The sequence below is a fragment of the Salmo salar genome, chromosome 07 (genome assembly GCF_965601325.2).
Source record: "Salmo salar chromosome 07, fSalSal1, whole genome shotgun sequence".
Classification (NCBI taxonomy): domain Eukaryota; kingdom Metazoa; phylum Chordata; class Actinopteri; order Salmoniformes; family Salmonidae; genus Salmo; species Salmo salar.
In genome coordinates, this window is record NC_138297.1 from 26117656 (window position 1) to 26141311 (window position 23656).

Consider the following 23656-nt stretch of genomic DNA (forward strand, 5'->3'; position numbering starts at 1 on the left):
ACAGTTGTCGTCGGGAATAGAGGACCAAAACGCAGCAGGAATGTGGATGCTCATCTTGTTATTTATTTTTAAATAAAGAGAACACCAAAATAACAAAACGAAGAACGCACGAACAACAAAACAGTCTTGTCATGCTTACACAGGCAAAACAAGAAACAATCTCCCCATTGGCGAAAATCTGATATCAACTTTGGAGGGGACAATTACATGAAATTTTCTCAAGAGCAATTCCTGAGGGGGACACCAAAAGTAGTGCTGTAACACATAGCCTACATTGTAATATGGTAAATGTATATTGAGGAACCAAAGAAATAAGGTGTTTGCCGTACTCCTAACTACCGGTACCCAAAACTACACAACTAATCACAACAGCAATACCATTGCCTTTAACAAATCTTAGTTCAGTCACCAGTTTAAGTTGAGAGTGGGGGTATCCATGGCATTTTCCAATTATGTTCCTATTTTACAAGTCAAAAAAATGGAGAACCTTTCATAATGTTGCCAAACAAAGACTCAACAAACTTACCTGAGACTCCCTGTCTCTGCCAGTCTGTCCCCAACTCTGCTGTCTGTGTGCCATCTGTTGCCTGCTCTGCCTAATGACATCATTGTGAAACATTTCCATTAGAATTTAATTTCTTTCTTATGAACATTTTATCAACTAGTCTTTGAGATATTAGGCTACTAGGGTTCTTACTATGCGTTTTGGTGTATTGAAAAATACTCTGATGTCCGTCTTTTATTTTTCTGCCATTTTTCTACCTGGCTGGCTGGCTGGCTACACACACAGTGTGTAGGTTATTTACAGTAGGAGATGGGCTTCTATCATCTTCAATCATTCTATTTGGGCTTTGATCTAAAAGGTAGCTAGCAAATGTGAAACGGATTTAAATGACAAGAGTTGACAGCTGTATGAGTTCACCATTTACACAACATATGCTGCAACCTTTTGTAATTTTAATAGTTTGTTTCATATTGGCTGGCTTCCAACAATAGCTGAATTTGCAAAGCTAGCGAGCACCAATTCAGTTTCAGTGGTGTTTGCTATAATCTTTGCTACCCGGGTTAAATAAAGGTGAAATAAAATAAATAAATAAAAGTTCACTTGCGACAATTTAGCTTTTGCAACGAGACCATTAAATATATTTAAGACAATGGTAGAAGAGAGTGTAGTTCTGTTCAGTTTGGATTTCAGTTTATCGCTAACCTTATCACAGGGACTTTGAAGCACTAACTTACATCATCTGCATGCTGATTCCATCTTTGACAACGCCACATAAATGGAATAGGTACTAGCTAGCTTAATAGTTAATATTTGTGCGCTAGCTCTGCATATTCAGCTAGTGTGTGTGCGCGATTGACTGGATTAACCTCACGTCAGTTACGTAGCAAGCTAAGGAACTGGCAGTGGATCAAACCATTGTGAGGCAAAGGGTGGGGGGGTTGCAATCTTTTGAAACTTAAAAACGCGCTATTAAGTGTCTATAATCAGCACAATTGCTTTCATTGCGTATTATTAATATTATTTAAATTACATAGTTATGTTTCAGTGATATATTGGGGGGACAAATCATATTTTTCCCAGGATGGGGGGGTCGTGTCCCCCCCGTCCCCCCCGGGATGTCCGCCCCTGAATCTCCCACAACACCATGCAAAAAGCATTGTGTTTGACATAATATAAACAGTCTACAGTAACTCTACAGTATGCGTTCTACCGTGACTGGTATGATAGTTATCTCTTCTCTTAGTTTCTATTCCAGGTGGGTATAGAGGTCTGCCTTGGGGCAACACCAGCAGAGCAGGCTATGAAATATGAGCTGGTCTCCAAGCAATCCTCCGTGAGCTTAAGGCACACAAAGCAGAACTCTTTATTGCACCTTGGACAGAGAATATTCTTACAACCAGTCTTGTCGTGTTCCACCCGTTGGCCACAGGTGGGACAGGCGCGAATGGAGGGGCAGTCGGTGACACCTGCCACCTGAGGGAGAGACGTGGTTTTGCAGTTCTTCAGCAGTTCCAGGTCCTGGTTGATACAGCCCTCGTTGTTACAGTGGTCAGAGCGTGGCGCAGGACCTTTCCACTGCTTCAGGCACTGCCAGCAGAACTCATACCTCTGACCTTTGTCTGCAGTGCACACTGTGCAGAGGACACTGAGGTTGGAGAGTTCCTGTCTCTCTACAAAGGTTTTGCAGGCAGGGCACTGTTATAAAAAGGGTAAGGTAAGAAAGTAAGAGGAAAGAGGGGGAGATTCATTGTTATCAAATCATGTTGCTGCTGTAACACATTGGCAGGGTATTTAAGGAAAATGCTGTTTACATGCATAGAGATGCATTAACATGATAATACACTATGAGCCTAATAACAAATTATGAATAATGACTGACCAACAATAGATGTACAGTGAGGGAAAAAAGTATTTGATCTCCTGCTGATTTTGTACATTTGCCCACTGACAAAGAAATGATCAGTCTATAATTTTAATGGTAGGTTTATTTGAACAGTGAGAGACAGAAGAACCACAAAGAAATCCAGAAAAACGCATGTCAAAAATGTTATAAAATTATTTGCATTTTAATGAGGGAAATAAGTATTTGACCCCTCTGCAAAACATGACTTAGTACTTGGTGGCAAAACCCTTGTTGGCAATCACAGAGGTCAGACGTTTCTTGTAGTTGGCCACCAAGTTTGCACACATCTCAGGAGGGAATTTGTCCCACTCCTCTTTGCAGATCTTCTCCATGACATTAAGGTTTCGAGGCTGACGTTTGGCAACTCGAACCTTCAGCTCCCTCCACAGATTTTCTATGGGATTAAGGTCTGGAGACTGGCTAGGCCACTCCAGGACCTTAATGTGCTTCTTCTTGAGCCACTCCTTTGTTGCCTTGGCCGTGTTTTTTGGGTCATTGTCATGCTGGAATACCCATTTTCAATGCAATGGCTGATGGAAGGAGGTTCTCACCCAAGATTTGACGGTACATGGCCCCCGTCCATCGTCCCTTTGATGCGGTGAAGTTGTCCTGTCCCCTTAGCAGAAAAACACCCCCAAAGCATAATGTTTCCACCTCCATGTTTGACAGTGGGGATGGTGTTATTGGGGTCATAGGCAGCATCATCTGACCACAACACTTTCACCCAGTTGTCCTCTGAATCATTCAGATGTTTATTGGCAAACTTCAGACAGGCATGTATATGTGCTTTCTAGAGCAGGGGGACCTTGCGGGCACTGCAGGATTTCAGTCCTTCACGGCATAGTGTGTTACCAATTGTTTTCTTGGTGACTATGGTCCCAGCTGCCTTGAGATCATTGACAAGATCCTCCCGTGTAGTTCTGGGCTGATTACTCACTGTTCTCATGATCATTGCAACTCCATGAGGTGAGATCTTGCATGGAGCCCCAGGCCGAGGGAGATTGACAGTTCTTTTGTGTTTCTTCCATTTGCGAATAATCGCACCAACTGTTGTCACCTTCTCACCAAGCTGCTTGGCGATGGTCTTGTAGCCCATTCCAGCCTTGTGTAGGTTTACAATCTTGTCCCTGACATCCTTGGAGAGCTCTTTGGTCTTGGCCATGGTGGAGAGTTTGGAATCTGATTGATTAATTGCTTCTGTGGACAGGTGTCTTTCATACAGGTAACAAACTGAGATTAGGAGCACTCCCTTTAAGAGTGTGCTCCTAATCTCAGCTCGTTACCTGGATAAAAGACACCTGGGAGCCAGAAATCTTTCTGATTGAGAGGGGGTCAAATACTTATTTCCCTCATTAAAATGCAAATCAATTTATAACATTTTTGACATGCGTTTTTCTGGATTTTTTTGTTGATATTCTGTCTCTCACTGTTCAAATAAACCTACTATTAAAATTATAGACTGATAATTTATTTGTCAGTGGGCAAACGTACAAAATCAGCAGGGGATCAAATACTTTTTTCCCTCACTGTAGCTCAGCAAGCACAAAGGATTCTGAGAACCATATGTTTCTTAGAGCTTGGTGAGAAGGTGGTTGTCCTATGATTATTTTGCATACAACCTTCCCACAACTTTCTGGGAATGGTGCAGGATATTTGCTGGGCTTTGGAATATTCTCAGCACATTTAAGGAACATGACAAAAAAATTATAAACATTTCGTTTTTTCATTACTTTAACAGAACATTTCCTAAAGGTTCAAACATGGTTACATTTAACTTCAATTTTGGTAATGTTCTTGGAATGTTCTCCAACTGGTTTGACATTAGGAATGTTCTCAAATAGTTCAGAGAACGTTAAGAAACAACGCTCTTGTCACGTCCTGACCATATACTTAGGTTTTTTTGTATTATATTTGGTCAGGACGTGGCAGTTATGTTTGGTTATGGTATAGTGGGGTTGTGAGTGTTGGGGTAGGTTCTAGGTTAGGTATTTCTATGTGGAGTTTGGTGAGTGTATGTCTGTTGGGTTAATTGGGGTTGGGACTCTCAGTTGAAGGCAGGTGTTGTCTATCTGCCTTTGATTGAGAGTCCCATATAGTGGGGTGTGTTTGTGTTTGATTTTGGTGGGTAATTGTATTTTGCACTGTGTTTCGTTTCACCTGTGAAACTGTCACCTTTCTCCTTTGCGTGTTTATTTTGTTTTGTCGTTTCCATCTAAAATAAAGATGATGTGGAACAGTCAACCTGCTGCGTATTGGTCATCGAGTGATTTCGACATATCTTCCGATGAGGGAGAATACGAGGAACGTGACAGCTCTTCTGTCGGAATTTCAGCACCTTCGGCAGAGAAGCACATTTAGCAGCGATTACAGCATCAGGTCTTCTTGGGTATGATGCTACAAGCTTGGCACACCCGTATTTGGGGAGTTTCTCCCATTCTTCTCTGCAGATCCTCTCAAGTTATGTCAGGTTGGATGGGGAGCTTTGCTGCACAGCTATTTTCAGGTCTCTCCAGAGATGTTAGATTGGGTTGAAGTCCGGGCTCTGGCTGGGCCACTCAAGGACATTCAGAGACTTGTCCCGAAGCCACTCCTGTGTTGTCTTGGCTATGTGCTTAGGGTCGTTGTCCTGTTGGAAGGGGAATTTTCACCCCAGTCTGAGGTCCTGAGCACTCTGGAGTAGGTTTTCATCAAGGATCTCTCTGTACTTTGCTCCATTCATCTTTCACTCGATCCAGACTAGTCTCCCAGTCCCTGCACTGAAAAACATCCCCACTGCGTGATGCTGCCACCACCATGCTTCACCGTAGGGATGGTGCCAGGCATTCAAGCCAAAGAGTTCAATCTTGGTTTTATCTGACCAGGGAGTCTTGTTTCTCACGGTCTGAAAGTCTTTAGGTGCCTTTTGGCAAACTCCAAGGGGGCTGTCATGTGTCTTTTACTGATGAGTTGCTTTCGTCTGGCCACTCTACCATAAAAGCCTGATTGGTGTAGTGCTGCAGAGATGGTTGTCCTTCTGAAAGCTTCTCCCATCTCCACAGAAGAACTCTGGTCACCTCTCTGACCAATGCCCGTCTCCCCCAATTGCTCAGTTTGGCAAGGCGGCCAACTCTAGGAAGAGTCTTGGTGGTTCCAAACTTCTTCCATTTAAGAATGATGGAGGCCACTGTGTTCTTGGGGACCTTCAATGCTGCAGACATTTTTTGGTACCCTTCCCCGGATCTGTGCCTCGACACAATCCTGTCTCGGAGCTCTACGGTTTGGTGTTTGCTCTGATATGCACTGTCAACTGTGGGACCTTATATAGACAGGTGTGTGCCTTTCCAAATCATGTCCAATCAATTGAGTTTACCAAAGGTGGGCTCCAATCAAGTTGTAGAAACATCTCAAGGATGATCAATGGAAACAGGATGCACCTGAGCTCAATTTCGAGTCTCATAGCAAAGGGTTTGAATACTCATGTTAATAAGGTATTTCTGTTTTTTATTTTTAATATATTTGCAAACATTTCTTAAAATCTGTTTTCGCTTTGTCATTATGGGGTATTGTGTGTAGATTGCTGAAGATGTTTTTTTATTTAATACATTTTAGAATAAAGCTGTAACGTAACAAAATGTGGATGAAGTAAAGGGGTTCGAATATTTTCCGAAGGCACTGTGCCATATGCAGAAGCTGTAAAACAGATTGGTGGAACTACAGTGCGGACTGGTGGAGCTTCTATGGTTGCTCCTGTACTCAGTGGACCTACTATCGGGGCTGGTGCTTCTGCTGGTCCTGGCATGGTTTTAAGACCTGTTCAGAAATCTTGCGATCATGAATGTGCTCTGTCAAAGGACACTTTGATAGTGAATAAAGTTAACTTCATAGCTTTCATTGGTAAGGTTATCAACACGACTCAGGTGGTGGAAAGCAGTAATGCCAAGTTAAAGATTATCGTGGAAACGGCAAAATAGTTATTGGGGGTAACAGATGTTATTGTGGAAATGGTTGTTGACATGCTCAATTATCCTAAAGGTGGATTGTTTCAGCATGATATAGATTAAGTTTAATGGATTGGGGGGGTATTTTTTTTGTAGTAGTAGTACAGAATTAGGCAGACTATGATTGATCACACACTCCAGCACAGTAGACTGTTATCCACAGTTAGCGCACCTTGAACGTTTGTTTGCGGACCGCCATAATATCATTGAAGAAGAAGATGAAGAAGAAGAAGTCTACTCAGACTGGTGAGCCAATCAGAGCTACTGTAGGACTATATGCAAATAAACCACTTGCCACATGGGCCTGCCATCGTTCAATTTGAACTGGACTGTGTGTTCACAAGCAGTAGTAACATCGCAACTTTAGATCATTACAACGCATTCGCCAAAAGCTACACCTGAATACCACAGGAGTCCTCTTACATTTGGGAAATTCACAGTCCTATTGACCAAACAACCATGAAAAGGTAGGATCTCTCTCCCTCAGCTCAGTTGCCTATGCACATCAACTCGATCAACAACTAATGCAAGCCAGAGCAAGATAGGCTAAAATCTAACCCTCTCAAACTTAAGGTAGTTAGTTGGCAGTCAAAATTGCACTTAAATGATGGAGAGGGGTGCTGTAATTTGTGAACCGTTCCAAAAGGAACCTGTTCCAAAAACAAAAACAAGTAAAGTACAAGGAGGTTGCCCATGGGGGTACCCTGCTCATCCTTCTGCAGGCAGCTTGCATGGTTGTCCCCACGTTTTGACAACTGAATGAGAACTTGCCTGCCTGCCAGCATATTTATCGAGGCCAAAATACATTTCATTGACAACTAAGAGATACGCTAACTGTGGATAACAGTCTAGCTGTAGCCATCAAAAACGATGAGGGGAAAAAGTCAGTCACTCATCCAATTTTGTATTTTTATTTAACAAGGCAAGTCAGAAACATTTCTTATTTACAATGACGGCCTACACCAGATGACGCTGGGAAAATTGTGCACCACCCTATGGGATTCCCAATCACAGCTGGATGTGATTCAGCCTGGATTTGAACCAGGGACTATAGGGTTACCCCTTGCACTGAGATGCAGTGCCTTAGACCGCTGCGCCACTTGGGAGCCCCCAATGACATGACATACTCCCAGAGGCTAGCTAGCTAACGTTAGGCTCAGTTTTTTTTATCATGCCAATTAACGTTAAATGGCTAGTTACATAAATAGATACGATAGCCCAGGGGTGTCGAAATCAATTAGCGCACATATTGAAAAAACACAACAAATTCGTGGGCTAGACATACTATATTTTTTGTTTTTACAAAAAACGTGCACCTGTGAAAAAATATGGCCCTTTATAATGTCCACTTATTTACATAGGATGCTGTAATTACCATTTTAACACATTAAAACAAAAGAGAGAAATAGTATTTGTCAATCCTTTGCTGCTGTGCTTGCAGATCTGCATAATATACTGCGAACCTAATCAAAAAGTATTTAATAACTCCAAATAACATAATCATAGCTATAGGTTTATTGTAACATTTACATTTTTTGCACTGCATGGATCACCTGTGCAGTTGAATGCAGCCTTGCTATATGGGGCACTCAATGTATTATAGCTGAGTAGCCAGCCTAGGCTGCTGCTCAAATATTGCTGTTATAGGCCTACATGTTTCTCCTTTACATGTTGTTTTCTGGCAGGTTGTGTTTTTTGTTATTCAAGCTTTTAAAAAATGAAGCCAGACTGCGACATTTTAGTACACTTTCCCTTAGCTGCACGCTGTAAACGGGACACATGAAAGGAGTGCAATTGAAATTGAATTCATAGATGAGAGCGCATTATGCTGTAATTTCATAAAGTAGATGACTCAACTGTTGACTTGTTTGTGAGTCTTAATTGGCCCCAGAACCTTGTTTGACACGTACGCAAGCCTATTAGCCATGTTAGCAATAGTTTTTTGGGCTACAAAGAAATGTATTTGGGAATTATATATAAAATGCATTGAACTGCATCCATCTATTCTGCCAACAATGCCTTACTGTACATCATGGAATTCTGAGTCAAATATAACATATTTTTAAAGCCTCTTATAAAGTTGGGAAATTAATATTTTTGAGTGATATTATGATTGTCAGTTTGTTTCATATCTGCGAAGTAGTTAATGCTGTCAGTTTAAAGACATGCAGTACATGACCAAAAGTATGTGGACACCTGCTCATCAAACATCTCATTCCAAAATCATGGGCATTAATATGAAGTCCCCCCCCCCCCCCCTCCCCCCCTAGATGTTGGAACATTTCTGTGGTGGCTTGCTTCCATTCAGCCACAAGAGCATTAGTGAGATTGGGCACTCATGTTGGGGGATTAGGCCTGGCTCTCAGTCGTTCAGTTCATCCCAAAGGTGTTCAGGGGTTGAGGTCAGTGCTCTGAGCAGGCCAGTCAAGTTCTTCCACGCCGATCTCGACAAACCCTTTCTGTATGGACCTCTCTTTGTGCACGGGGGCATTGTCAGGCTGAAACAGGAAAGGGCCTTCCCCAAACTAGCACAGAATCATCTAGAATATTCCAGAAAATTGCAACAGAAATGGCGCTACACCAAACTGGAAGTCTTCCGACTAGCTTGGAAAGACAGTACCGTGCAGTATCAAAGAACCCTCATTGCTGCTCGATCATCCTATTTTTCCAACTTATTTGAGGAAAATAAGTACAATCCAAAATGTATTTTTGATACTGTCGCAAAGCTAACTAAAAATCAGCATTCCCCAAGAGAGGATGTCTTTCACTTCAGCAGTGATAAATTCAGGAACTTCTTTGAGGAAAAGATCATGATCATCAGAAAGCAAATTACGGACTCCTCTTTAAATCTGCGTATTCCTCCAATGCTCAGTTGTCCTGAGTCTGCACAACTCTGCCAGGACCTAGGATCAATAGAGACACTCAAGTTTTTTAGTACTACATCTCTTGACACATTGATGAAAATAATCGTGGCCTCTAAACCTTCAAGCTGCATACTGGACCCTATTCCAACTAAACTACTGCTGCTTCCTGTGCTTGGCCCTCCTATGTTGAGCATAATAAATGGCTCTATCCACCGGATGTGTACCAAACTCACTAAAAGTGGCAGTAATAAAGCCTCTCTTGAAAAAGCCAAACCTTGACCCAGAAAAAATATAAAAAACTATCGGCCTATATCGAATCTCCCATTCCTCTCAACATTTTTTTTAAAAGCTGTTGCGTAGCAACTCACTGCCTTCCAGAAGACAAACAATGTATATGAAACGCTTCAGTCTGGTTTTAGACCCCATCATAGCACTGAGAATGCACTTGTGAAGGTGGTAAATTACCTTTTAATGGCGTCAGACCGAGGCTCTGCATCTGTCCTTGTGCTCCTAGACCTTAGTGCTGCTTTTGATACCATCGATCAACACATTCTTTTGGAGAGATTGGAAACCCAAATTGGTCTACACGGACAAGTTCTGGCCTGGTTTAGATCTTATCTGTCGGAAAGATATCAGTTTGTCTCTGTGGATGGTTTGTCCTCTGACAAATCAACTGTAAATTTCAGTGTTCCTCAAGGCTCCGTTTTAAGACCACTATTGTTTTCACTATATACTACATGTACCTCTTGGTGATGTCATTCGGAAACATAAAGTTAACTTTCACTGCTATGCGGATGACACACAGCTGTACATTTCGATGAAACATGGTGAAGCCCCAAAATTGCCCTCCCTGGAAGTCTGTGTTTCAGACATAAGGAAGTGGATGGCGGCAAATGTTCTACTTTTAAACTCGGACAAAACAGAGATGCTTGTTCTAGGTCCCAAGAAACAAAGAGATCTTCTGTTGAATCTGACCATTAATCTTGATGGTTGTACAGTCGCCTCAAAAAAACTGAAGGAAATCAGCGTTACTCTGGACTCTGATCTCTCTTTTGACGAACATATCAAGACTGTTTCAAGACTGTTTCCATCTACGTAACATTGCAAAAATCTAAACTTTCTGTCCAAAAATGATGCAGAAAGTTTATCCATGCTTTTGTCACTTCTAGGTTAGACTACTGCAATGCTCTACTTTCCGGCTACCCGGATAAAGCACTAAATCAACTTCAGTTAGTGCTAAACACGCCTGATAGAATCTTGACTAGAACCAAAACATTTGATCATATTACTCCAGTGCTAGCCTCTCTACACTGGCTTCCTGTTAAGGCAAGGGCTGATTTCAAGGTTTTACTGCTAACCTACGAAGCATTACATGGGCTTGCACCTACCTATCTTTCCGATTTGGTCCTGCCGTACATACCTACACGTACACTACGGTCACAAGACGCAGGCCTCCTTACTGTCCCTAGAATTTCTCAGCAAACAGCTGGAGGCAGGGCTTTCTCCTATAGAGCTCCATTTTTTATGGAATGGTCTGCCTATCCATGTGAGAGACGCAGACTCGGTCTCAACCTTTAAGTCTTTATTGAAGACTCATCTCTTCAGTAGGTCCTATGATTGAGTGTAGTCTGGCCCAGGAGTGTAAAGGTGAACGGCAAGGCACTGGAGCAACGAACCGCCCTTGCTGTCTCTGCCTGGCCAGTTCTCCTCTCTCCACTGGGATTCTCTGCCTCCAACCCTATTACAGGGGCTAAGTCACTGGCTTACTGGTGCTCTTCCATACCATCCCTAGGAGGGGTGCGTCACTTGAGTGGGTTGAGTCACTGACATGACCTTCCTGTCCGGGTTGGCGCCCCCCCCCCCCCCCCCCCCCCCCCCTTGGGTTGTGCTGTGGGGGAGATCTTCTTGGGCTATACTCGGCCTTGTCTCAGGATGGTAAGTTGGTGGTTGAAGATATCCCTCTAGCGGTGTGGGGGCTGTGCTTTGGCAAAGTGCAGATGGGGTTATATCCTGCCTGTTTGGCCCTGTCTGGAGGTATCGTCGGACGGGGCCACAGTGTCTCCCAACCCCTCCTGTCTCAGCCTCCAGTATTTATGCTGCAGTAGTTTGTGTCGGGGGGCTAGGGTCAGTCTGTTATATCTGGAGTATTTCTCCTGTCTTATCCAGTGTCCTGTGTGAATTTAAGTATGCTCTCTCTAATTCTCTCTCTCTTTTTCTCTTTTTCTCGCTTTCTTTCTTTCTCTCTCTCGGAGGACCTGAGCCCTAGGACCATGCCTCAGGACTACCTGGCCTGATGACTCCTTGCTGTCCCCAGTCCACCTGGTTGTGCTGCTGCTCCAGTTTCAACTGTTCTGCCTGCGGATATGGAACCCTGACCTGTTCACCGGACGTGCTACCTGTCCCAGACCTGCTGTTTTCAACTCTCTAGAGACAGCAGAAACGTAAGAGATACTCTGAATGATCGGCTATGAAAAGCCAACTTACATTTACTCCTGAGGTGCTGACCTGTTGCACCCTCGACAACCACTGTGATTATTATTATTTGACCCTGTTGGTCATCTATGAACATTTGAACATCTTTGCCATGTTCTGTAATAATCTCCACCCGGCACAGCCAGAAGAGGACTGGCCACCCCTCATAGCCTGGTTCCTCTCTAGGTTTCTTCCTAGGTTCTGGCCTTTCTAGGTTGTTTTTCCTAGCCACCATGCTTCTAAACCTGCATTACTTGCTGTTTGGGGTTTTAGGCTGGGTTTCTGTACAGCACTTTGTGACATCAGCTGATGTAAGAAGGGCTTTATAAATCAATTTGATTGATTGATTGAATGTCATTGTATGCTGTAGCCTTAAGATTTCCCTTCACTGGAACTAAGGGGCTTGTCGTGAACAATGACAAACAGCCCCAGACCATTATTCCTCTTCACCGAAATGTACAGTTGGCCCTATGCATTGGGGCAGGTAGCGTTCTCCTGGCATCCGCCAAACCCAGATTCGTCAGTCAGACTACCAGATGGTGAGGTGTGATTCATCACTCCAGAGAACGCGTTTCTACTGCTCCAGAGTGGAATTGCAGCAAGCTTTACACCACTCCATCCGACGCTTGGCATTAAGCATGGTGATCTTAGGCTTGTCTGCGGCTGCTCGGCCATGGAAATCCATTTCATGAAGCTCCAGACAAATAGTTTTTGTGCTGATGTTGCTTCCAGAGGCAGTTTGGAACTCGGTAGTGAGTGTTACAACCGAGGACTGACGATTTTTACGCACTTCAGCACTCATCTGTACCATTCTGTGAGCTTGTGTGGCGTACCACTAGGAGTTGTTGCTCCTAGACGTTAACACTTCACAATAACAGCACTTACAGTTGACCGGGGCAGCCCTAGCAGGGCAGAAATTTGACAAATTGACTTGTTGGAAAGGTGGCATCATATAACGATGCCACGTTGAGTCACTGAGCTCTTCAGTAAGGCCATTCTACAGCCAATGTTTGTCTATGGAGATTTCATGGCTGTGTGCTCGATTTTATACACCTTTCAGCAAAGGGTGTGGCTGAAATAGCCGAATCCACTAATTTCAAGGGGTGTCCACATACTTTTGTATATGTAGTGTACATTCCATTCTCAGCATCAACAAAACTCTCTGTCCTCTATCTATCTTGTTAAGTGTTCTGGCCACACCCACTAATTGGCCACATCTGATGTTAATGAGTGCTTGTTTCCTTTGAAATGGGGTATGTTTGAATAGCTTTTGTTCAAGTTAAAACAAATGGTATGCTTGTTCCATCCTGGTGGTGCAGTGGTTTAATCCCATGGATTAGGAACTGAAGATCATAGGTTAAAAAAAATCAGTGTTACCATTGCGGAAACTTATGGCTTCTTTCCCAGAACCAATAGAAACCAAAAACGTACGTTCCCTCAACTTCTAAGGAAGCAAATGTGCTAGCTGGGAGGTGATCTGTATATCTATTGTCTCTTAAAAAAGTACAGGGTACTTATTCATAGCTCCAGTTTATACACTTTACAGCAGTGAGAACATACCATTAATCATAAAGAATGCAGATGAATTTGAACAATGAAACACTCACTGATTTGTATTCACAGTATATGGCAGCAGCCAAGGCGGCCATGGTCTTCTCAAAGTGCTGCATCTCTTCGATGGTGAGCGCAGCCAGTCTACGTACCTCCTGGTAAGACCACTCAGCATCACACTTTTGCAAAGTGCCATTCTTAAGTGCAGGACACATGAACTTGTACTGACCCTGGGACAACAATAACAACACTTGTTGTGGAGAACATTGGAGGGCAAAATGATTGGATTTTGTTTAAATGATTTTCAATAAAATAGAATTGAAATGCAAGAATACATAGAATAACAGAATCATGTGTTTGTATTTACTGTGTTTTTTTGGTCCACATTTACACTGAGTGTACAAAACAATAGGGACCTTAATATTGAGTTGTTCCCCCTTTTGCCCTCAGAACAACCTCAATTCTTTGGGCCATGGACTCTACAAGTTGTCGAACGTGTTCCACAGGTATGCTGGCCCATGTTGACTCCAATGCTTCCCACAGTTGTGTCAAGTTGGCTGGATGTCCTTTGGGTGGTGGACCATTCTTGATAAACACGGGAAACTGTTGAGCATGAAAAACCCAGCAGCGTTGCAGTTCTTGACACAAGCCAGTGTGCCTGGCATCTACTACCATACCCTGTTCAAAGGCACTTAAATATTTTGGCTCGCCCATTCAGCATCTGAATGGCACACATGCCATGTCTCAACTGTCTCAAGGCTTAAAAAACCTTCTTTAACCTGTCTCATCCCCTTCATTGACCCTGATTGAAATGGATTTATCAATGGATCATAGCTTTCACTTGGTCAGTCTATGTCATGGAAAGAGCAGGTGTTCATAATGTTTTGTACTCTGAGTGTATAAATGTATATGTAATTGATTAACTGATGAAATGTGAGTACCTGGTCCAGTAGGCTGCGGCACCATCCAGTCAGGGACTGTGGGGTGACTGCGTGACCACAGGACATCTCCGCCCTTAGAGACACAAGGTCATCATCCAGGGCTGAGTCAAAACAAGAAATGTAATAATGAACACATCTTGAAATTGTAATGACGCAAGTACAAGTTGGTCTTAAGTTAACAGTCAACTCTCAACAGCTGAATTCAAGTGTGATAATTTAGTTATTACCCCAGCTATGGACTGTGGGGCAGTTAGATCACATATATAATCACAAATGCAGTAACTACACCAAGATGACTACACTTTTACGCATAAGCAGGGTAGGGTAGGTTACTTTCTAAATGTAATCTGTTACAGTTACTAAAATAAACAGTAACGTAAATGTTAGATTACCCCAACTCAGTAACGTAATCAAATTACTTTACCCTTAAGAGGGATTAGAAGACAAAAATGAATATTAACAATTGTAGGACATATATCGCGTGATAAATGCAATAAATGCACCATTTTGTAAGTCGCTCTGGATAAGAGCGTCTGCTAAATGACTTAAATGTAAATGTAAATAAATCAATGTTAGAGTTTACACAGCTGGCCATAAATGGATGTTGCATTTACTTTATGGGTTGGTTATGTAGGCTTATTCTAACCCATGGCAATCTACATTAACACCAATGATGATAATAATATGATTAGGCTTACATTTAAAAAAGTCTCAGATTTCCAGTCATTCCAATTAATTTAATACCCCTAGGACTTGGAAATATGGAACAATAAAAATGTATCGCATATGCTGTATTTGCTATAGGCCTATTGTTTATGCTTCTATTTGTGACACCTTGATATCAAAAGTGTGCGAGTTTGAGCATGTGTCTATTAGGCCTATGGACATCTTTTTCAACACAAATTAGATTGAGCAATAAAAGCCCCACAAACTGTAACGAGCGTCATATAGAGGAGACCAAGGCGCAGCGTGTTGAGTGCTCATCGTTATATTTTAATGAAAACGAACACTAGACAAAATACACAAAATGACAGCCAACAGTTCTGTCAGGTAAATACAAGGAAACAGAAAACAACTACCCACGAAAACCAAGTGGGAAAAGGCTGCCATACTTATATGGCTTCCAATCAGAGACAACCATAGACAGCTGCCTCTGATTGGAAACCATACCCGGCCAAAACATAGAAACAAAAAACATAGAATGCCCACCCCATATCACACCCTGACCTAACTAAACAGAGAAAAAACAGCTCTCTTAGGTTAGAGCGTGACACAAAATTCTATTCCATAGGCTGCGATCCGCACTACGCAGCTGTTGCAAGAGCGCATCTTTTTGGCTTGCCATTGGTCACAAAAATAATATGCAGCTTAAATGTCTTCAATTGAATCTTTTATTGGGTTAAAATACACACATACAGTGCATTCAGAAAGTATTCAGACCCCTTGGCTTTTTCAAAAAAAAATTTGCATTACAGCCTTATTGTAAAATTGATTAAATTGTTTTTCCCCCTCATCAAACTACCCACAATACTCCACAATGACAAAGCAAAAACAGGTTTTTAGAATTTTTCCCACATTTCTTAAAAATAAAACCAAAAATACCAAAGGTGTTTCAACAAAGTACTGAGTACAGCGGTCTGAATACTTTCCGAATGCTCTGTATAGCGTGCATTATAGGGAAATAATGCACGCTCTAGAATGCTTCAAGCCAGTCAGAAACGAGTATACAACAATGCCATGGTATAAATTAAAATATCTGGTCTGATGACTTTGATGGACTACTATGTCAACATTATTACTTTGGAGTGTGGGGCAGTTAAGTCACATATTTCATCACAAATTACTACACTTAGACTACCACCACAGAATTTGTAAACTGTAATAATAGAGTACAGAAGATAAGGAGGCATAAGTGGGAAGTCTGAACAACAGCAGCATGTTCACGATTTCCTCCCTGGACTGAAGGGAGATACTGTAAGTGGGAAGAGGCCAGAGAAGGGCACCCCTTCCCTCTGAGCAGTTCTGCCCCCAAGGGGAAACACAGTCAACAGAGCATAACATACATCTAAGTTTCATTAATTCAAATACAAATTCGTGATTTTTTTGTGTAGACCATCAAAATGTAATTATGCTTTCCTCCTGGTAATCTTCACTGCCCCAAAAATCTCTGCAGCAGTCGCCTTTAAACCTTTCATTCAACCTTTCGGTTGAAAGAGATCTGTGTAGCCTGTTCAGTTTAGTCAGTATGTCTTTCTTTACTCCACACAAAGAAAGTTTGTTATGATTTCTACTTCCATGTTCTAGTCGAGGAATTTTTGAAAATTCCTAGGTTCTAGTGTGTGGCGAGCACAGAATTGCACATCAGCGCTGCCAGCTGGATGGAGGTTTACTATTGTGCAAGGCAGCCTACAGACCAGTACTAAAGGTAAACGATAACTACATGTAGATAAACAGTGGTAGGTTAGTTTACTGGGTTGGAGTGTCTTATGTGCTCCCCCATTGTTATAATTCGAATGTTCTGAAAAGTTCCATGGCAGTTAATTCAACAGTGGTAAGTTGGCAAAATGATATGATGCGGTTACTCAAACAGCTGTGATTTGGTAGTAGATCATTCTGATTGGTAGTAGATCATTCTGATTGGTAGTAGATCATTCTGATTGGTAGTAGATAATTCTGTTCGGATTCCATATTCAAATAGCATAATAGTAGACCAAGTTAAGGGAAAGGGGGATATCTAGTCAGTTGCACAACAGAATAAATTAAATGAAAATGTTTCTTCTACATTTAACCCAACCCATCTGACGTGCAGGGAGCTACCTTAATCGACTTCCACGGCACAGCAACTTTTCAGTTACTTTTCCCACTGCTCTTAACTGCTAGGCTACCTGCACCCTTTTCACACTTTATACCTTTTTATCTAAAGTTCTGGGTAAGTGGTAAAAATGTCAGTTTCTAAAAGTGGAGACAAAAAGTAGTTGATGCAGTTACTAAAACAGCTGCCATTTTTGATTGGGAGAAGATGATTCTGTTCTGACTCCAGACTCCCAAGTTTTTGTCTAAAGTTCTGGGAAAGGTGTCAAAATGTCAGTTGTTTGTACAAAGTTTTTTATGTTAATGCAGTTACTGAAACAACTGTAACATTTGATTGGTATCAGATTTGTTTTCAGATTTCAGATTTGAATCCACAAATGGCACCAGAGGGTAGGGCTGCCGTCTTATCGGCGCTCAACCAATCATGCTATTTTGTTTGTTTTTTTGCATTGTTCGTAACTTGTTTTGTACATAATGTTGCTTCTACCATCTGTTATGACCGAAAAGAGCTTCTGGACATCAGATTGGACAGGGATTATTCACCTCAAATTGGAAGAGGAGTTAGGATATACTGCAGACACCCGACCAGGCCCCGATCCCCGTGATTCGCTGGAGAAGGAAATGGAGATTTTGAGGCAAAAGATTAGGGTGCCTTGCGGGGATCAGGCTACGAGTGGCTAATCTGCCCTTGCCTTCCATCCTGCTAGCTAACATTCAATCGCTGTAAAATAAATGGAATGAACTGAAAGCACGTATATCCTACCAACGGGACATTAAAAACTGTAATATTTTATGTTTCACCGAGTCGTGGCTGAACGACGACATTAAGAACATACAGCTGGTGGATTATACACTATCAGCAAGACAGAACAGCAGCCTCTGGTAAGACACGGGGCGTGGGCCTATCCATTTATGTAAACAACAGCTGGTGCATGATATCTAAGGATGTCTCAAAGTTTTGCTCACCTGAGTTAGAGTATCTCATGATAAGCTGTAGACCATACTATCTACCTAGAGTTTTCATTTGTATTTTTTGTAGCTGTCTACATACCAGCACAGAGCGAGGTTGGCACTAAAACCGCACTAAATTAGATGTATTCCGCCATAAGCAAACAGGAAAACGCTCATCCAGAGGCGGCGCGCCTAGTGACCGGTGACTTTAATGCAGGGAAACTTAAATCAGTTTTACCGAAATTCTATCAACATGTTAAATGTGCAGCCAGAGGGAAAACAATTCTAGACCACCTTTACTCCACACACAGAGACGCGTACAAAGCTCTCCCTTGCCCTCCATTGGGCAAATCTCACCATAACTCTATCCTCCTGATTCCTGCTTACAAGCAAAAATGAAAGCAGTAGGCACCAGTGACTCGGTCTACAAAAAACTGGTCAGATGAAGCAGATGCTAAACTACAGGACTGTTTTGCTAGCACAGACTGGAATATGTTCCGGGATTCTTCCGATGGCATTGAGGAGTACACCACATCAGTCACTGGCTTTATCAATAAGTGCATCGTGGACTGTACTTACATACTAGAGGTTGACCGATTAATCAGTATGGCCGATTAATTAGGGACAATTTCAAGTTAGGGACGATTTCAAGTTTTCATAACAATCGGTGATCGGTATTTTTGGACCTGTTACGCGAGTGCAGCAAGGAGCCAAGGTAAGTTGCTAGCTAGCATTAAACTTATCTTATAAACAATAATTAATCTTAACATAATCACTAGTTAACTACACATGGTTGGTGATATTACTAGTTTAACTAGCTTGTCCTGCGTTGCATATAATCAATGCGGTGCCTGTTAATTTATCATCGAATCACAGCCTACTTCGCCAAACGGGTGATGATTTAACAAGCGCATTCGTGAAAAAAGCACTGTCGTTGCACCAATGTACCTACCCATAAACATCAATTCCTTTCTTAAAATCAATACACAAGTATATTTTTTTAAACCTGCATATTTAGTTAAAAAGAAATTAATATTAGCAGGCAATATTAGCTTCTATGGGCTACGTGGGACGCTAGCGTCCCACCTGCGGGACACAGCCAGTGAAATATCACGGCGGCAAATTCAAAAACAACAAAATGTCATAATTCAACTTTCTCAAACATACAACTATTTTACACATTTTAAAGATACACTTCTCCTTGATGTAACCACATTGTCCGATTTCAAAAAGGCTTTACAGCGAAAGCAAAACATTAGATTATGTTAGGAGAGTACATAGACAAAAATAATCACACAGCCATTTTCCAAGCAAGGACATGTGTCAATAAAACCCAAAACACAGCTAAATGAAGCACTAACCTTTGACGATCTTCATCAGATGACACTCCTAGGACATTATGTTACACAATACATGTATGTTTTGTTCGATAAAGTTCATATTTATATCCAAAAACAGCATTTTACATTGGCGCGTGATGTTCAGAAAATGTATTCCCACCAAACACTCCGGTGAATGTGCACATCAATTTACAAAAATACTCATCATAAACGTTGACAAAATATATACCAATTATTTAAAGAATTATAGATAGACTACTCCTGGATGCAACCGCTTTATCAGATTTTAAAATAGCTTTACGGAGAAAGCACATTTTTCAATATTCTGAGTACATAGCTCAGCCATCACAGAGAGCTATACAGACACCCGCCAAGTTCGGGGCAACCTAAACTCAGAATTAGTATTAGAAATATTCTCTTACCTTTGCTGATCTTCGTTAGAATGCACTCCCAGGACTGCTACTTCCACAAGAAATGTTGTTTTTGTTCGAAATAATCCATATTTATGTACAAATACCTCCGTTTTGTTCGTGCGTACAGATCACTTATCCAAAGGCATAATGCGCGAGCGCGGAACCAGAGACGAAAAGTCAAAATGTTCCATTACCGTACTTAGATGCATGTAAAACGCTGTTTAAAATCAATCTTTATGGTATATTTAACGTAAAATTTCGATAATATTCCAACTGGACAATAGCATTTTCATTCAAGAAGAAAAAGAAGGAACGGCGCACTCGCGTAACTGCGCATATCCAATCCCTTTGTTGCCAGGCAGACCACTCAGTAACTGAGCTCCTATACTCTGCCCAGTGACAGGAGAATGCTCAAACCACTTTCTGAAGGCTTTTGACAGCCAATGGAAGCCTTAGGAAGTGCAACGTAACCCCACAGATACTGTAGTTTCGAAAGGGACTAGAAAGAAGAACTACAATTCTCAGATCCTCCACTTCCTGGTTGACTTTTTTCTCAGGTTTTTGCCTGCCATATGAGTTCTGTTATACTCACAGACACCATTCAAACAGTTTTAGAAACTTCAGAGTGTTTTCTATCCAAATCTACTAATAATATGCATATTCTAGTTTCTGGGCCAGAGTAGTAACCTGTTTAAATTGGGTACGTTTTTCATCCGGCCGTGAAAATACTGCCCCCTAGCCCAGACAGGTTAACTAGGGAAATTGTGTCACTTCTCTTGCGTTTAGTGCAAGCAGAGTCAGGGTATATGCAGCATTTTGGGCCGCCTGGCTCGTTGCGAACTGTGTGAAGACCATTTCTTCCTAACAAAGACCGTAATTAATTTGACAGAATTTGACATAATTATTACATAACATTGAAGGTTGTGCAATGTAACAGCAATATTTCGACTTAGGGATGCCATCCGTTCGATAAAATACGGGACGGTTCCATATTTCACTGAAAGAATATACGTTTTGTTTTCTAAATGATAGTTTCAGGTTTTGACCATATTAATGACCTAAGGCTCATATTTCTGTGTGTTTATTATATTATAATTAAGTCTATGATTTGATATTTGATAGAGCAGTCTGACTGAGCGGTGGTAGGCAGCAGCAGGCTCGTAAGCATTCATTCAAACAGCACTTTCCTGCGCTTGCCAGCAGCTCTTCGCAATGCTTGAAGCACAGCACTGTTTATGACTTCAAGCCTATGAACTCCCGAGATTAGGCTGGCAATACTGAAGTGCCTATAAGAACATCCAATAGTCAAAGCTATATGAAATACAAATCGTATAGAGAGAAATAGTCCTAGAATTCCTATAATAACTACAACCTAAAACTTCTTACCTGGGAATATTGAAGACTCATGTTAAAAGGAACCACCAAATCAAATCAAAGTTTATTTGTCACGTGCGCCGAATACAACAGGTGTAGACCTTACAGTGAAACGCTTACTTACAGGCTCTAACCAGTAGTGAAAAAAATGTATTAGGTGAACAATAGGTAAGAAAAGAAATAAAAACAACAGTAAAAAGACAGTGAAAAATAACAGTAGCAAGGCTATAAAAGTAGCGAGGCTACATACAGACACCGGTTAGTCGGGCTTTCATATGTTCTCATGTTCTGAGCAAGGAACTTAAACGTTAGCTTTTTTACATGGCACATATTGCACTTTTACTTTCTTCTCCAACACTGTGTTTTTGCATTATTTAAACCAAATTGAACATGTTTCATTATTTATTTGAGACTAAGTTGATTTTATTTATGTATTATATTAAGTTAAAATAAGTGTTAATTCACTATTGTTGTCATTGTCATTATTACAAATATATATATATAAAAATCGGCCGATTAATCAGTATCGCCTTTTTTTGGTCCTCCAATAATTGGTATCGGCGTTGAAAAATCATAATCGGTCGACCTCTAGTACATACCCCAATCAGAAGCCATGGATTACAGGCAACATCCGCACTGCCGCTTTCAAGGAGCGGGACTCTAACCCGGAAGCGTATAAGAAATCCCCTATGCCCTCCAATTAACCATCAAACAGGCAAAGCGTCAATACAGGACGAAGATCGAACCGTACTACACCAGCTCCAATGCTCGTCGGCCCAAGAGGCTTCTAAACAGCTTCTTCCCCAAGCCATAAGACTCCTGAACATCCTGAACAAATGGCTACCCGGACTATTTGCATCCCCCCCTTTTACGCTGCTACTACTTTCTGTTGTTATCTATGCATAGCCACTTTAATAACCCTACCTGCATGTACATAATTACCTCGACACCGGTGGCCCTGCACATTGACCCCTGTATATAGACCCGCTTTTGTTATTTACTGCTGCTCTTTAATTATTTGTTTTTCGTATCTCTTACTTTTTTGGGGGGGTATTTTCTTAAAACAGCATTGTTTGTTAAGGGCTTGTAAGTAAGCATTTCACTGTAAGGTCTACACCTCTTGTATTCGGCGCATGTGACAAATAAAATTAGAATAGTGGTGAAATAGGCAAAGACGTCATACCCTTTATGTCACGTCCTGACCAGTATAAGGGTTATTTGTTATTGTAGTTTGGTCAGGACGTGGCAGGGGTGTGTTTGTTTTGTGTTGTCAGGGTTTTTGGGTAGTGTTCTATGTTTTGTATTTCTATGTTCTATTTTCTAGTTATTCTATTTCTATGTTTAGTTTATTGTTTTTACCTTCAATTGGAGGCAGCTGTTCCTCGTTGCCTCTAATTGAAGGTCCTATTTAGTAGGGGTGTTTTTCTATGGGTTTGGTGGGTAGTTGTTTCTTGTTTAGCTGTATGCCTGACAGGACTGTTTTCGTCGTTCTTTTTGTTCTGTGTTCATTTATTTAATAAAGAAGAAAATGAGCATACACATTCCCGCTGCATTTTGGTCCAATCACTACGACGGCCGTGAAACTTGTTGGGAGACTGGTCAAAATTTCTGTTGTTTATAAAAAGTTTGAGAAAATGTTGTTGATGCAGTAACTTAAAGAGTGGTAACGTTTGATCGGTACCAGATAATTATTTTCTCATTCCAGGTTTGAATAGCAGGGAAGTAGACCAAGATGCCATACCCTCTAACTTTGTTGAACTTGTTGGGAAAGTGGTCAAAGTAGCTGATGTGTAAAAAGTTGCATTGCTTTTAGTGAATAGACTAGAATGTTGGAAGTCATGATGTCACGATGGGACCTTTAGAATGTTGATTGAGGACAAAAAGTTTTAATCGTTTAAAAGTATAAAAGCTATCAAAATGTTGTATGCAAGCAACTTAATCCTGATCACATTTTAATGGTTGAATGGCATTTATAGCTTAAATGTTTTAAGAAGAGTAGTGTGCGAAAGGATGATGATGATTATAATAATAATAATAATAATATCATCAATAATTAAAAAGTCTGAAATAATTCATACATTAAAGTGTGGCTGCTTTCGCAAGCCATACTAATAATAATTACTTACGATCTAAATCATCCTGTCTGTTGACAAATTTGAGAGTGGAGTCTCCCGGGTCATATCTCTTCATATTGTTGCTTTCTGTCTTCTTTCTGTCTTTCAGTTACTTCCTCACACACAGGGCGGATTGTGAGATATGACTAAGGGAGGCAGGCAGGTGTGCTAAAACCTAGAATTTTCCTTGGCTTTGTTTTACAACATCAGTACATTTTACTTTCTCTTTCCACATACAGTAGCAGTTACAAGAAGTCACATAATAACAAGGAAATAAAGAAATACTTTATAATGATATTGTTGTTGTCACGTCCTGACCAGTATAAGGGTTATTTGTTATTGTAGTTTGGTCAGGACGTGGCAGAGGGTATTTTGTTTATGTGGTTCGGGGTGGTGATTTTTGTAGTAGGGTGTTTGATTTATTATTTCCGGGTTTTTGG

General features: G+C 41.2%; 1 protein-coding gene across 1 annotated transcript; it reads right to left on the bottom strand.

Moving 5' to 3' along the window:
• Nucleotides 1–1647: 1647 nt before the first annotated feature.
• LOC123743848 (uncharacterized) lies at nt 1648–23412 on the bottom strand. The gene is made up of 4 exons (XM_045722549.2): nt 23229–23412; nt 14214–14314; nt 13329–13502; nt 1648–2200 (listed from the first exon to the last, which is right to left on the bottom strand). Exons 1-4 carry the CDS (start codon nt 23290–23292, stop codon nt 1745–1747), a joined length of 795 nt encoding a protein of 264 aa, XP_045578505.1. The 5' UTR covers nt 23293–23412; the 3' UTR covers nt 1648–1744.
• Between the last annotated feature and the right edge of the window lie 244 nt (nt 23413–23656).

What these genes read in the sequence shown, in the direction of transcription:
- LOC123743848 (XM_045722549.2), bottom strand. Translation starts at nt 23,292, where the DNA reads ATGAAGAGATATGACCCGGGAGACTCCACTCTCAAATTTGTCAACAGA. An exon ending in CAGACAGGATGATTTAGATC is followed by an intron (nt 14,315 to 23,228) that starts GTAAGTAATTAT and finishes GTTTTGACTCAG; the next exon opens with CCCTGGATGATGACCTTGTG. An exon ending in GCCGCAGCCTACTGGACCAG is followed by an intron (nt 13,503 to 14,213) that starts GTACTCACATTT and finishes TTGTTGTCCCAG; the next exon opens with GGTCAGTACAAGTTCATGTG.